At 40.5% G+C, this 14,336-nt stretch overlaps 1 protein-coding gene across 28 annotated transcripts in view; it reads left to right on the forward strand.

The window, feature by feature from the left end:
* Positions 1–14,336, forward strand: part of SYNE1 (spectrin repeat containing nuclear envelope protein 1) — a 551,595-nt gene that overhangs the window by 256,739 nt on the left and 280,520 nt on the right. For all 28 annotated transcript variants that reach the window (XM_051855247.2, XM_070073379.1, XM_070073388.1 and 25 more), the window contains 5 exons: positions 1,464–1,617; positions 4,437–5,065; positions 7,400–7,579; positions 10,802–10,952; positions 11,269–11,427. In XM_051855247.2, the coding sequence (XP_051711207.2) occupies positions 1,464–1,617; positions 4,437–5,065; positions 7,400–7,579; positions 10,802–10,952; positions 11,269–11,427 (1,273 nt within the window). The remainder of the gene's footprint in view (positions 1–1,463; positions 1,618–4,436; positions 5,066–7,399; positions 7,580–10,801; positions 10,953–11,268; positions 11,428–14,336) is intronic.

Consider the following 14,336-nt stretch of genomic DNA (forward strand, 5'->3'; position numbering starts at 1 on the left):
CAGGACACTCTGGTGTGTGTTGGTGGGTAATCAGATTCTCACTGACTACTTCCGTGGAGCTTGAGCTTATTCATTGGTTATTTATTTATTCAATCAACAAGTGTTTATTGGGTGCCTACCTAATACTACACATATCGGATACTGGAGCCACAAAAATACAGACTACCTGACCTTTAGTAGTTTCTACATCAATTTTAGGATAACAAGGAAACCATTGGGAGAATGGGTTCAGGAAAACCTACAGAAGGATTTGATGCCAACTCTCAAAATATGAACAATTTTCTGTAAAATAGAACAGTCTCTCTCCACCCCTCAGGGGAGAATAAAAGACTTTTAAAGCCTTATACTCACATCAAGGCATTTGAAATATAATTTGTGCATGTGAGGATAATCCGTAACAGATTTGATAAGGATGAAAGCATGAAAGTCAATTTTAAAATGTTGACCTTCAGTTGCAAATATTGGATCAAGGTGCTATTTTAACACCAGTTTTGGATTCTGAGCTCTCATGGCCTATTATTAATGAACCAGTTCATTTATTACACAAGGACTGGGAGCTCCCTGACCATACACCAACCACTTTTCTAGCGAGCAAGGCAGGGAAAGTCCTTGCTGTCATGGAGGAGGAGGGACACAGGAAGGAATGAGGGGAAAACGAGTGTATAATCAACAAATGAACAAAGCTGATCCAGGTGATGCTAAGCATAGTAAAGAGGACAACATGGGGTAACATGGGGTAACATGGCTGGGGCAAGACAAAGCATTTCTCGGGCGATGTATCCAATTGAAATCTGAGTTCTGTGTGGGAGAAATCCCAAGGTCCTCTGAGGACAGAGACACAGGGAGAAAGTGTTAGTCCCTATAGCAGAAATGAGCTGGGATATCACATAACAAGAGATCAGTGGGGTGTTGGGCAGAGCCGTGTCAGATGGAGCAGGAAAAAGAATTGTGTGGGCTTCCTTGTAGACCACAGTTGGAAGCTCTAGGGGTTTTGCTTTCCTAAGTGTCACAGAAAAGGAGCCTAATGTTTCTTCGTGACAGGGAATGCTATCCTTTCTGACTGTTATCTAGACTTTGGACAATAAGATATGGAGGCAAAGGTGGCAGGAGGGAAGTGGGTGCAGGAGAATGTAGGAGGCCAGCGTGAGATGAAGTGATTCCAACCAGGATGAGGGGGTTGGACGTGGAGAGAAGATTCCAGTGTCATTGCCTACCGTGGTGGAGGTGCTAACCAGATATGGACAGATCAGATGTGGTGGAAAAGAAATGGAGGGGATTGAGGGTGGGTGGGGCCAACAGTGGCAGGGGAAGTTGGGAAATGAACAGGGCTGGGAAGTGTAAAAGAGCCAGAGGTCTGTTGTGTCCCCGTCTGACGATGTCACCTGCCTGGGGTAAGCTCAGTTCCCAAAACACGTGGGGAGCTTGCCCACTTCTGGGGCATTTCCACGCCTTTCTCTCCGTAGGATTAATTTTCTTCAGTCTGTGGTTGCCGAACACCAGCAATTTGATGAGCTGCTGCTTTCCTTTTCTACGTGGATTAAGCTGTTTCTTGGTGAATTACAAAGTACTTCTGAGATAAGCCTGACGGATCAGCAGGTAGCTCTTGCCCGGCACAAGGTAAAGTATGTTCTTTTCATACTGAAGAATGACTTCTAAAATAATTCCTGGTTGCAAAGGGATGCAACATTTAAATAAAACAGTCTACCAGGCAGGTACCAATTTACTTTTTTCCTCACCTGAAAATGTTCTAATGATTGAGCGTATGAGTGTAGGCAACACTTATGTAGATTAAGAGTTAAAATCATGTCTCATAAAATAAGCACCCACCTGGAGAGAATTTTTTCATAGAAGAACAAGTGATTTCTAGGGTAATGTGATGCCATGTCCATTTTAAAGCTTCCCAGTTTGTTTTATTCCAATGCTTAAATCTAATACTGAATGTTTTAATAATCTCATTTTTCTTAGTTACTATTTAAAGAGGTTTAAGCTTTATGACTTCCTTTATCTATGAACTCAATGTAATATCTATCCTAGAACCTAAAAACATTTAGGAAAATCAGACATTGATCATTCAGCATTGGTATAATTGGGATAAGCCGTATAATATGTTTGCTGTTATACTTAATATCAAAACATTTTATGTTTATTGAGTATTCAGACTGTGATGGTTTGTTGATTGGCTCGGACTTTCTCATACCCTCAGGACAGGAGGTAAATTTGCATCTTGGAGCAAGGCACTCACTAAAGACATTGGGAGATTAGAAGTGCCTTGTGGTTTCTTACATCTCTTAGAATCCAGACAAGTTACTTAGCTTTAAGTCTCAGTTTCCTTATACACGAAATGGGGGTAATAATGTAGCTACTTTATAAGGGTATGAGGAGAATCAAATTAAATAATAGAGATAAAACATTTGGAACATGCCTGTCACAGATGATTCAATAAAAACTTTATCATTGTATTGCTCTTATATACTTGTAGCACAAAAATTGTATTTTTATCACATAACTTCTAAAATGACATACAGAGGATTAAGTACCGTTGGCTGTTAAATGGAGCATTTTTGTTCCTTTGAGATTTATAAGCTAAAAATACTATTCATATATCAATCAAAATAAATTTGCTCTGGCAGCACCACCTTATAGTTTCCTTTCTCCCCTCTTTCCTTTGTACCTTTCAGGCTTCTACATACACCTGCTGCTTTTCACTTTTCTAGTATATATTGATGTAGGGATATTAGGAAAAAACTGTGTCCTTTTTCAGTATAGCATGTTGATTCGTTAAAAATTATAGCAAAAAGCTAGGCTTTTGGCCTACTGACTAAGATACCAATTAATACACCTGTGTCCCATAGGGGAGTCCCTGGGCTCCATACCCATCTCTGGCTCCTGGCTTCAGCTTCGTGCTAGTGAAGATATCAGTAGTGTTGCCTCAGATAGTTAGGTTCCTACCACTCACAACACGGAACTGGATTGAGTCCCTGTCTCCTGGCATCAGCCCCTGGCCTGCATCTGTTGCAGGCATTTGGGGAGTAAACCAGTGAATAAGAGTGCTCGCACTCTCTCTCACTCTCGCTTGCTCTCTTTCCCTCTATGTTTCTGCCTCCCACAAAATGTATAGGATAGAAACAAAGGATATTAAAAAAAAAGACATTGGGAGATAGGACTGCTCTCTTTCAGGATGGTTGCATTTCGAGGGGAAGGCCCCCAGGTCATTGGGAAGATTTTCCCAGGTTAAAGAGTTGGCCCAAGGCCTTTGAAAAGATTGACATCTCAAAGAGGAAAGAGTGAGTTGCAATGACAAGTTTTCTGAAGCAATTGCTCTAGAAAAAGAACCTCCTGTTAGGAAGGAAGTGGTCTAACATTTAGTAGTCAAGCTGATGGGTTCATGAATGTCATTATCATCAAAATAAAGAAGTTCCCTTTAATGGGAAGCCTGCTGAGCTTGTTAGCAAGTTTCTGCTGGACTGTAAGAAGGAGTCACTGGGAAACAGTGGAGCTTCCCACAGGAGGGTCTTCTCCGCGCCACTGCCTTAGAGGGCAGCTGAGATGTGTGCAGGTCTTCACCTCTGAAAGGACGCTAATGCTCATCTAGGAGTATGTCCACCCCTGCTGTAAGCTTTATTAGAATTAGCTGTATAGCGTGTGCTCACACACAGGGGACTTCAAAAAGTTCCTGGAAAACATGCACTATCTTTTAATTCCATTTTACACAAACTTTTTAAAGTTCCCATGTATATGGATGTGTAGTATACGTACACATAGGTTTATATATGCATATATATGTAATGTACAAATGTTTTTAAATTTTTATTTTTTATTTACTTGAGAGGGGGAGAAAGACAGGTGGAGAGAAAGGGTTCCCATCTTCTGGTTCACTCTCCAAATGCCCCCAGTGGCAAGAGCTGGGTCCAGCTGAAGCCAGAAACCAGAAACTGTCCAGTTTTCCCACATGGGGGAGATAAGGAACAAAGTACCTGCTGCCTCCTGAGGTCTGCATTAACAGGAACCTGGAATTGGGAACAGAGCTGAGGCTTGAACTCAGGCACTCTGATGTGGGATCTGGGCACCCTACCTGGTGGCTTAATAACTAGACCAAACACTTGCTCTATACAAACATTTATTATTTATAAAAATATTTCTATTCTCTATTATATAATCTTTAGAAATCTTCCAAATTTTCAATTTGTTTTAACTGACAGTTTCTACCCACCAGGCAATTTGTTCCAGCTCAGAATGGTGTTTTATATGAAGCACCCAATGAACAAAATGGGAAATTTTATGAACATTTCTTTTAAAAAAAAGTGCCATAAATGACCTTTACATGCTGCTGAGTCCATTGCACTTGTAGTATTGTAGTTGACATCACAACCCCTGCAGCCCGTCTGTGTCATGCATGGTTGTGTACTCGAGGAATCAGCACCTCTTTTCCTTTCCAGGACCATGCAGCAGAAGTAGACGGCAAGAAGGGAGAACTGCAGAGCCTGCGGAGCCACCTGATGAAGCTGGGGTCTCTGGGCCAAGCCGAGGACCTCCACCTCCTTCAGGGCAAGGCAGAGGACTGCTTCCAGCTGTTTGAGGAGGCCAGTCAGGTGGTGGGCAGGCGGCAGCTTGCTCTGTCCCAGTTGACAGAATTCCTACAGACCCATGCCTCTCTGTCTGGGCTTCTCCACCGGTTGAGGGAAACGGTGGAAGCAACCAGCAGCATGAGTAAGAAACAATCGGAGTTGTTAAAAAAAGACCTGAATGATGCTATTGCAGATGTTAAAACCTTAGAATCCACTGCCATTAGTCTGGACAGCATTCTTGCCAAAGCCCAATACCATCTGAGAAGCGGGAGCTCCAAGCAAAGGACGTCATGCCGAGCCACGGCCGATCAGCTCTCTGCTGAAGTAGAGCGGATCCAGAACCTTCTGGGAACCAAGCAGAGTGAAGCTGATGCCCTGGCAGTGCTGAAAAAAGCATTCCAGGAGCAGAAAGAGGAGCTGCTGAGAAGCATAGAGGACATTGAAGAACGGACGGACAAGGAGCGCTTGAAGGAGCCCACCCGGCAGGCTCTCCAGCAGAGGTAATGGGAAGTGGTGTGCGTGGCAGCTGGCTCTTTGTATTTGTGTTCAAATTAACTTTTGTGTGAAACTTTAACAGCACTGTATTTGGCAACTTTTAAAGAATACTCGAAGATGCAAATTCATGGGTGATTTAACACTTGAGAAGTGCAAGTTCTTGGCTTCCTTAAGGATGTTAAGAAGGATTTCGTATGATCCACTCTGAGACTTTAGATAAAAGATCACATGTAGCTCACACCATCTGTTTCTTAAACATTTATTTACTTATTTGAAAGGTAGAGTGAGAGAGCGTGCGCGCGCTTTCATCCAGTGGTTCACTCTTCAAATGCCTGCGACCATCAGGGATGGCAGGAGCCAGTGACTCTGTCATAATGGTTTCCCACATGTGTGGCAGGGGCCCAAGTACTTGGGCCATTGTCCAGTAATTTCTTAGGTACATTAACAGGAAGCTGGATTGGAAACTGAGCAACCAGGACTTGAACTGGCACTCTGATATGGAAGGCCAGTATCAAAATCAGCAGCTTAATCTGTTGCACGCCAGATCTGGCACTCACATTGTCCATTTTAAGCAATGTATTATGGATAGGAGAAGGGACTCATCTTTTCTAAAAAGAATGGGAGAAAAGAAATGAAGAAATCTGAGTAGATCGGTTGTTCTGATGGTAAAAATAAGCAGATTCCTCCCTGGGGACTGCCAGCTCCTGGTGGAACACTGGAACAAGCTCCTAAGGTGAGAGACTGGCAGATGTTGCCAGAGAGGAAGTGGCAGGAAGCAGCTCTCTGGCTGAGGAGCTTAGGAAGGCACTGAGCAGACACCTGAGGTCTGTGCTCATTCGTTTCAAGTGAGACCAGGCAGCTTGGCGTAGTATTCCCCAGGACAGCTGCTTGTCTGTATGCCTCCGTGTATGCAGAAGAGGGCAGAGAAATGGGTTTCAGCAAAATCAGGGTTTTGTCAAGTGAGTGCGATAGTGAAGCAAAGGGCTCAAAGGCAAGTTCCCTTCATGATCTCCCCTTTGTACAGATTTCATTTCAATCTCCTTTTTCCCTGTTAATAAAATCTCTCCTTTCATGTTCCCGGGGCCACTTTTGGGGCAACAAAACAGATGAAATGCACTCAAACGAAGTTCTCCATACTAATCAGATCCATGTCGGCTCCACCAAGAACACTGACATTTGTCTCATTTTAACCAAAATCATACATTAAGCCAAAGCTTTAGATGAGAATGGAGTTAATATGGGGCAACGACTAAGCACCTGAAATTGCATCCCTTGTAGGCAGTAAGCTTCCTCTCTAATCTCGTGGTAAACTGACAGAACAGAATGAGATCTGGGAAGAAGTTTACACAACAGGATGAGATTTGGGAAGAAGAAATGGCCTGCAGAGTACAGAGAGGAGTTGCCTAGTGCTTTTCACTCCAGAAGTTGGCAGTAGCTTTAGGTCCTGTAGGGTATCTGGACTTTCTCAGGCCTGCTCAGGCCAAGCAAACAGGAGACCCTAGCATTACTAGAAAAGGAAGCTTGGGTTGGGCTCAAGAGCCTTGCTAGTGCCCCCAAACCAAACTCCACAGTCTCATGTGGGATGCCACATGCTGCTCTGACTTGATGGGTTCATTTAATCCCAGCCATGCCTATGCGTCCCTGCACCCCCTTGGGAAAACCACATCACTTCTTGTAAGGCAGAGACAATGATAATGCCTGCTTCCAACCCTTTCATTGTGGGAACAAAATGAATAACACCTGGATATTCCCTGTATAAACTCTACAAAGCTGTACCGAAACACTAGACTGGAAGAACCTCCGTGAGGCCATAAATGCTCAAGTATTAATATATTAGAGATACAACCGTGATCACATGGAAATCTTTTTAATTCAGTAGGTCCTTTAAGTTCTTAAATATAGTTTTCATAAAGCTTAATAAAGCCATTTTGATGGTGAGTGAAACAGTTGCGACCTTTAAATAGCATTATTTACATGAATTGCATCTCATGGCACAGAAGGATTTATTGCAATGGCCTTGCAATGAATATTCACCTACTTGGCCCACAGGTTAGCCTGAGTCTTCAAAATCATACTATCAAAACAAAGTAGACAGACAAGGTCAGCAGAAAGTTGAAGGTGAATAGTAAAAGTAACTTTTAGTTTTTTTTTTTTAATATCATTTAAGTTATGCTGCAAAATTAACTTGGAAAGCATCTTTATCAGTTAATATACACTAATTAAAGGGTTAAACGTTTTTCTAGCTGTCCCTCTGTGTGCTTTATGGATACCTTGTGTGCTAAGGGAGAAAATAATTTACTAACTTTGGAAAATTGACCATAAAATAACATGCTTCACAGGTTGAGAATGTTTAATCAGCTAGAAGATGAACTGAATTCTCACGAGCATGAACTATGTTGGCTGAAAGACAAAGCTAAGCAAATTGCCCAGAAAGATGTAGCTTTCGCTCCTGAAGTCGACAGGGAGATAAACCGCTTAGAAGTCACCTGGGAAGATACGAGAAAGTTAATTCATGAAAAGTAAGTGAAAAACGCCCCAGTTCTGTTTTCAGTTTCCCCCTTACTTTGTGACATTAGGCCATATGTTATTGATTTACCTCGATGTGACCAACAGTTAAATACCTTCTGCTGCCGTAGGTATGCCGTGTCCCTTTAGGCACACAAAAACCCAGTCCCACAGAAGGTTATCAAGTGTGTAGTCTTGAGGTAATTACACATGGAAGACACTGCTTGAAAGCAGACATTATCAAAAATTAAAAAGTGTTAAAATGAGAAACTCTGGTTCTTCTTTTTTTTGTTTTATTGTATTTGTAGTGACTTGAGGTATAATTTAAATACAGGAGAATTACCCTTTGTCATGTGCAATTCTATGAGGTTTTTAAAAATTTGTTTATTTAGGACCCACACTGTGGTGTAGTGGGCTAAGTGGTGCCAGCTTCCCATATGGACACAGATTTGATCCTGGCTGCTCCACTTCCTATACAGCTCCCTGCTAATGTACCTGGGAAAGCAGTAGAAGATGGCCCAAGTGCTTTGGGGACCCCTGCACCCACATAGGAGATCCAGCTGAAGTAACTGATTGCTGGCTTTGGCCTGGCCATTGTGGCCATCTGGGGAGTGAACCAGCAGATAGAAGACTTCTCTCTCTCTCTGCTTTTGCCTCTCTCTCTTTAACTCCACCTTTCAAATAAATAAATCTTTCAACACCCTAGTTTTCATTTATATAAAAGGCAGTGGGGGAGAGAGAGAATACCTTCTATCTACTGATTGACTCCCCGCTGTCCCCAGCCAGAGCAGGGCTGGCCTGAAATCAGGAACTCAATCTGGGTCTCCCCTTGATGACAGTGACCTAAACCCGGCACTTGCTGCTGCCCAGGGTGCACATTAGCTGGAAGCTGGAATGGAAGCAGAGCAGGGGTGGACCTCTGGCTGTCTGACATGGGATATGGGTGTCCCCAGTGCAGCCTTACCCACTGCACCAAATGCCTGCCTCTGTGAGTTTTGATGAACGTGCAATTTTGTAACTATCAAACCCTCAAATTTTATATTAACAGTTCTTCCACCTGAAAAAAAAAATCGCTCATGTCTCACAATCAGTCTTCCTCCATCACAACGCTGGTCTTTGGCCAAGTTTTAATCATTTTTCTGTATCTATAGTTGCATTTGTTTCTGGAATAACAATATAACGGCAGTCATACATGGCATAACCATTTGAGTCTGGCTTTTTCTGCTTTGCAAATGTGCATGTATCCATTGTTTATTCTTTTTTATACCTGAATGCACACTGAATGGGTGTGCATCGTTTAACCATTCAGTAGTTGATGGACATCTGGGTTCTTTCTAGTGTAGATGATTATGAATAAAAAAATTTATGAACATTCATGTTCAAGTTCATGTATATAAGTTTTTATTTAGCTTGGATAGGTAAAAGTGGGACTGTGGGGTCTGTGATAAAGTATATATTTAACATTAAAAGAATTATTTTCCAAGCCGGCGCCGTGGCTCAATAGGCTAATCCTCCACCTTGCGGCGCCGGCACACTGGGTTCTAGTCCCGGTCGGGGCGCCGGATTCTGTCCCGGTTGCCCCTCTTCCAGGCCAGCTCTCTGCTATGGCCAGGGAGTGCAGTGGAGGATGGCCCAGGTGCTTGGGCCCTGCACCCCATGGGAGACCAGGAAAAGCACCTGGATCCTGGCTCCTGCCATCGATCAGCACGGTGCGCCGGCTGCAGCGGCGGCCATTGGAGGGTGAACCAACGGCAAAGGAAGACCTTTCTCTCTCTGTCTCTCTCTCTCACTGTCCACTCTGCCTGTCAAAAATAAAAAAAAAAAAAAAAGAATTATTTTCCTAAATGTTTCCATTCAACATTTTGCACTCTCAACAGAGTGCAAACATGTATGAGAGTTCCAGTTGCTCCACATAATTTTTAGCACTTGGTGTCATCAAGTTTTTATTTAGTTTCTTGTTTGACATTCTAATAAATGTATAAAGGTATCTTGTATTTTTCGTTTGTATTTCTCGGATGACTAATGACATTGAGCATGTTTTGATATGTTATCTGCCATCTGCATATCTTTGTTAATAAAGCACCTGTTCACATCAACCATTTTTTTTTTATTTAAAATAGTTATTGTGGTCCTTTTGTATCAATATAATGACAATCAAAAATTCCACACAATTTTTTAGAAGCGTACAAGCTTATTATAAATAGTATTCTTTTGAAAAAAATCAAGAATTCACTTTACCTGCTTTCAGTGTGATATGTATAGGTCAATGGAATAAATAGCATGCAGAAATTAGTTTGCTCACACATTGTCAATGAATTTTCAATAGAACCACAGAGGCAATTTGATGGGGAAAGGATAGTCTTTTCAACAATAGTACTGGAAAAACTGAATAAACCTGTGCATTAAAAGTGAACCTCAAGCTATTCCTTACCTCACATGCAAAAGCCTTTTAAACAGAACTAAGAACACATTGTAAAATGTAGACTGTTAATGTAGGCTTTTTAAATTTAACCATTCATACAAACTTTTCTAGGTTTTAAAATTTTTAGATTGTGACTTAGAGGTTGTGCAGTGTTCAGTTGTTAAGAATGTAGAATTTATTCAATCATTAATCCATTTTTAACATTTGGATTATTTTTGTTTCCCTCTTAAAAATACAAAAAAATGGTGTGAAGAATATCACTTTACTTAAATGTTAGTACACATAAATCTTTTTCTTTGGAAAACTTCTTAAACATAGAATTGCTTAATCAATGGCACTTTGCTCTTGTAAACAAAAATATCTTATTTTGACAATTTTCAGGTGATTCATTAATAATGGATTTGCTATACTGAAATGTAAGGAAAGATCTCAAACAATGGCAGTGTTTGTTTCTTTTGTTTATGTTTTGCTTTATATTGCTATATTTTCTTACTCCCAACATATGCCATTATAGAGTAATTAAAACTGCATTTTAAAAAACAAAAACTGCAGTGACTCACCTAAATAAGTTTGAGTTGTTAAGAATAAATATGGATTCTTTTTTGCCAATGAGTTCATAGATTTTTTTTCCATTTGAATTAAATAGTATTAATCAGTAGCATTATTTTGGCTTTACTAGGGAGAAATATGGTTTTCTCATTCCAGCATTTATGTGTAGATGCATTTACATAGAAATGTATCAGTCCAGCAATAGAGACCTCTTCCCTTTCTTGATATGTGACAATAAATGCTATTTTTCCTTTCATCGTGACAGCCAGGGTCAGTGCTGTGGACTTATTGACCTAATGAGAGACTACCAGAACTTGAAGTCAACTGTATCTAAAGTCCTGGAAAATGCCAACAGTGTGGTTGTAACCAGAACTCCTATAAAAGATCAGGAGGATCTTAAGTGGGCTTTTTCCAAGGTAAAATTCAAAATGTATTTATTTTATTATATTAGTAGGTCTGTTTTTTACTCATACAGCAATTCTCTGCATAATTCTTCTTGTCAGTATATTTATATGTGGATAATTCAGGCTGAAAAAACTCAACCTTTTTTTTCTAGGTATATTGATAGCCTAGAATTCTAGTAATTTAAGAAAATGTCACTAAATATACATATAATTAACATCATTGATTAATTATGGTTTGACAAATGGCAGTGATATTAAATTTTTTAAAGTGATTTTAAACTAGACTTATTGATTGCTTTATTAATTAAGGCAACATTTATGTCCACAGCACGAAACTGCCAAGAATGAAATGAATAATAAACAGAAAGAGCTGGATAGTTTTACCAGTAAAGGAAAACACTTGTTATCTGAGCTGAAAAAAATTCACAGTGGTGATTTCATCCTGGTGAAAACAGACATGGAGAGCATTGTGGACAAGTGGCTGGATGTAAGACAATCACAGGCGTTCGGTGAACAGTTTAAATGTTCCTGTTTCTTAAACTCCTGGGCGAAGGTTTATTCAGGGATGTGTGTTCACTTGTAACTTTTAATGCTAAATGAAAAATGATATTATGAAGAAAAGTAGTGTTCACATAAGGTTTAGAACCAGAAAATTTATTTGCTTCCTTTTGTTAAAACTTACTGGCAGATTTTCTGGAATTTCACATGGTAGCCTTAATCATAAAAAATTACAGCTCTGCAAGTTTTCCTTTTCAAAACTCTGGAATTATGGATTAAAAATAGAAGACTATAAACATGTTACAGAAAATGAAGCTGTAATATATAATAATGTAAATCACTAAGGTTATAATTTTGCATTAGGAAATATTGGACTTCACATTGTTGGGTTTTAGTTCCAGCTTTGTCACTTAATAGCTATGTGACCACAGAAGAAGTCATTTGATCTTCCCTGGAACTCAAGTGTTTACCCATAAATATTTTATATTACCTTACAGTTCAAAAATCCAGGGATTTTTGCTGCTCCCTGTTATCGTTAAGTTCAGAAGTTCCTTATCTAAGCTAAATTTACCAAAGCTAGACATTGATATTTCTGTAATGTAATCAAATAATTTGAGAACTGCAGGAAAACCTCATATGCCCATACTTCAAAAAGAGCATTCTTATTATAGAAAAAGTATTAGACAGTGACATTTTAAATACATGCATTCCACTGCTCTTATACGTGTTAGTTTGTGTTGTGTTATATGTGAGAGGATAATACCCGGGGCCAGGGTTGTGGCTTAGCAGGTAAAGCTGCCTCCTGCGATGCTGGCATCTGATATAGATGGGTACCGATTTGTGTCCCAGCTGCTCCACTTCTGATGCAGCTTCCTGCTAATGCCTGAGGAGAGCAGCAGCAGATGGCCGAAGTGCTTGGGCCCCTGCCACCCATGTGGAAGACCAAGAAGGATATCCTGGCTCCTGGCCTTGCCCTGGTCCAGTCCTGGCCTTTGTGGCCATCTGGGAGTAAACCAGTGGATTCATGATCTCTCTCTGTCTCTCCCCTCTCTCTCCCTCTTTCTTCCTCTCCCTCCCTCCCTCTCTCTGTAATTCTGACTTTTAAATAAATCTTAAAAAGAGAAGGAGAAAGAATGAATATAATGCCTATTGCTGTGTCTCAGTATTTCCCCCCAAAAAATGGTATTATGTTACTTTCAAAAATAAATAGAATACTTCCAAAATGAACCTCAATTCTGTAGAATTCAGACTTATAGTAAATTATATTTTAGTAGATTTATAGATAGACCTGTTGTTGGTATCCCTATTTACTAATAAAAATCTGTCTCAGAAATTCAACAACTCTTTTTTTAACTTTTATTTAATAAATATAAATTTCCAAAGTACAGCTTATGGATTACAATGGCTTTTCCCCCCATAACCTCCCTCCCACCCACAACCATCCCATCTCCTGCTCCCTCTCCCATCCCATTCACATCAAGATTCATTTTCAATTATCTTTATATACAGAAGATCAATTTAGTATATATTAAGTAAAGATTTCAACAGTTTGTACTCACACAGAAACACAAAGTGTAAAATACTGTTTGAGTCCTAGTTATACCGTTCATTCACATAGTACAACACATTAAGTTCAGAGATCCTACATGGGGAGTAAGTGCACAGTGACTCCTGTTGTTGACTTAACGAATTGACACTCTTGCTTATGGCATCAGTAATCACCATAGGCTCTTGTCATGAGTTGCCAAGGCTATGGAAGCCTTTGGAGTTTGTCGAGTCTGATCTTGTTTAGACGAGGTCATAGTCAAAGTGGAAGTTCTCTCCTCCCTTCAGAGAAAGGTACCTCCTTCTTTGATGGCCGCTTCTTTCCACTGGGATCTCACTCACAGAGATCTTTTATTTAGCTGGTTTTTTTTTTTTTTTTTTTTGTTGTTGTTGTTGTTTTTTTTGCCAGAGTGTCTTGGCTTTCCATGCCTAACATACTCTCATGGGCTCTTCAGCCAGATCTGAATGCCTTAAAGGCTGATTCTGAGGCCAGAGTGCTGTTTAGGACATCTGCCCTTCTATGAGTCTGCTGTGTATCCCGCTTCCCATGTTGGATCCTTCTCTCCTTTTAAATTCTATCAGTTAGTATTAGCAAACACTAGTCTTGTTTATGTGATCCCTTTGACTCTTAGTCCTATCATTATGATCAATTGTGAACAGAAATTGATCACTGGGACTAGTGAGATGGCATTGGTACATGCCACCTTGATGGGATTGAATTGGAATCCCCTGGCACATTTCTAACTCTACCACTTAGGGCAAGTCAGCTTGAGCATGTCCCAAATGTACATCTCCTCCCTCTCTTATTCCCACTCTTATATTTAACAGGGATCACTTTTCAGTTAAATGTCAACACCTAAGAATAATTGTGTGTTAATTAAAGAGTTCAACCAATAATATTAAGTAGAACAAAAAAAATACTTAAAGGGATAAAGTATTAAGTTGTTCATCAACAGTCTGTACAAGGGCTGATCAAGTCACTGTTTCTCATAGTGTCCATTTCACTTCAACAGGTTTCCTTTTTGGTGCTCAGTTGTCTTCTTTTTTAAAAAAAAAATAATTATTTGCTTGAAAGTCCAAGTTAGGGAGAGAGAGACAGACAGAGGGAGATCTTCCATCCACTGGTTCATTTTCTAGATGGCCACAGTGGCCAGACTGGTCCAGGCCAAAGCCAAAAGCCAGGATCTTCTTCCAGGTCTCCCACGTGTGTCCAGGGGCCCAAATACTTGGACTAGCTTCTGCAGCTTTTCCCAGACCATTAGCATGGAGCTGCATCGGAAGTGGAGCAGCCACAACCCAAACCAGTGCCCATATTGGATGCCAGCATTGCAGGCAGCATCTTTACCTGCTACG

The sequence above is a fragment of the Oryctolagus cuniculus genome, chromosome 5 (assembly GCF_964237555.1).
Source record: "Oryctolagus cuniculus chromosome 5, mOryCun1.1, whole genome shotgun sequence".
Lineage (NCBI taxonomy): Eukaryota > Metazoa > Chordata > Mammalia > Lagomorpha > Leporidae > Oryctolagus > Oryctolagus cuniculus.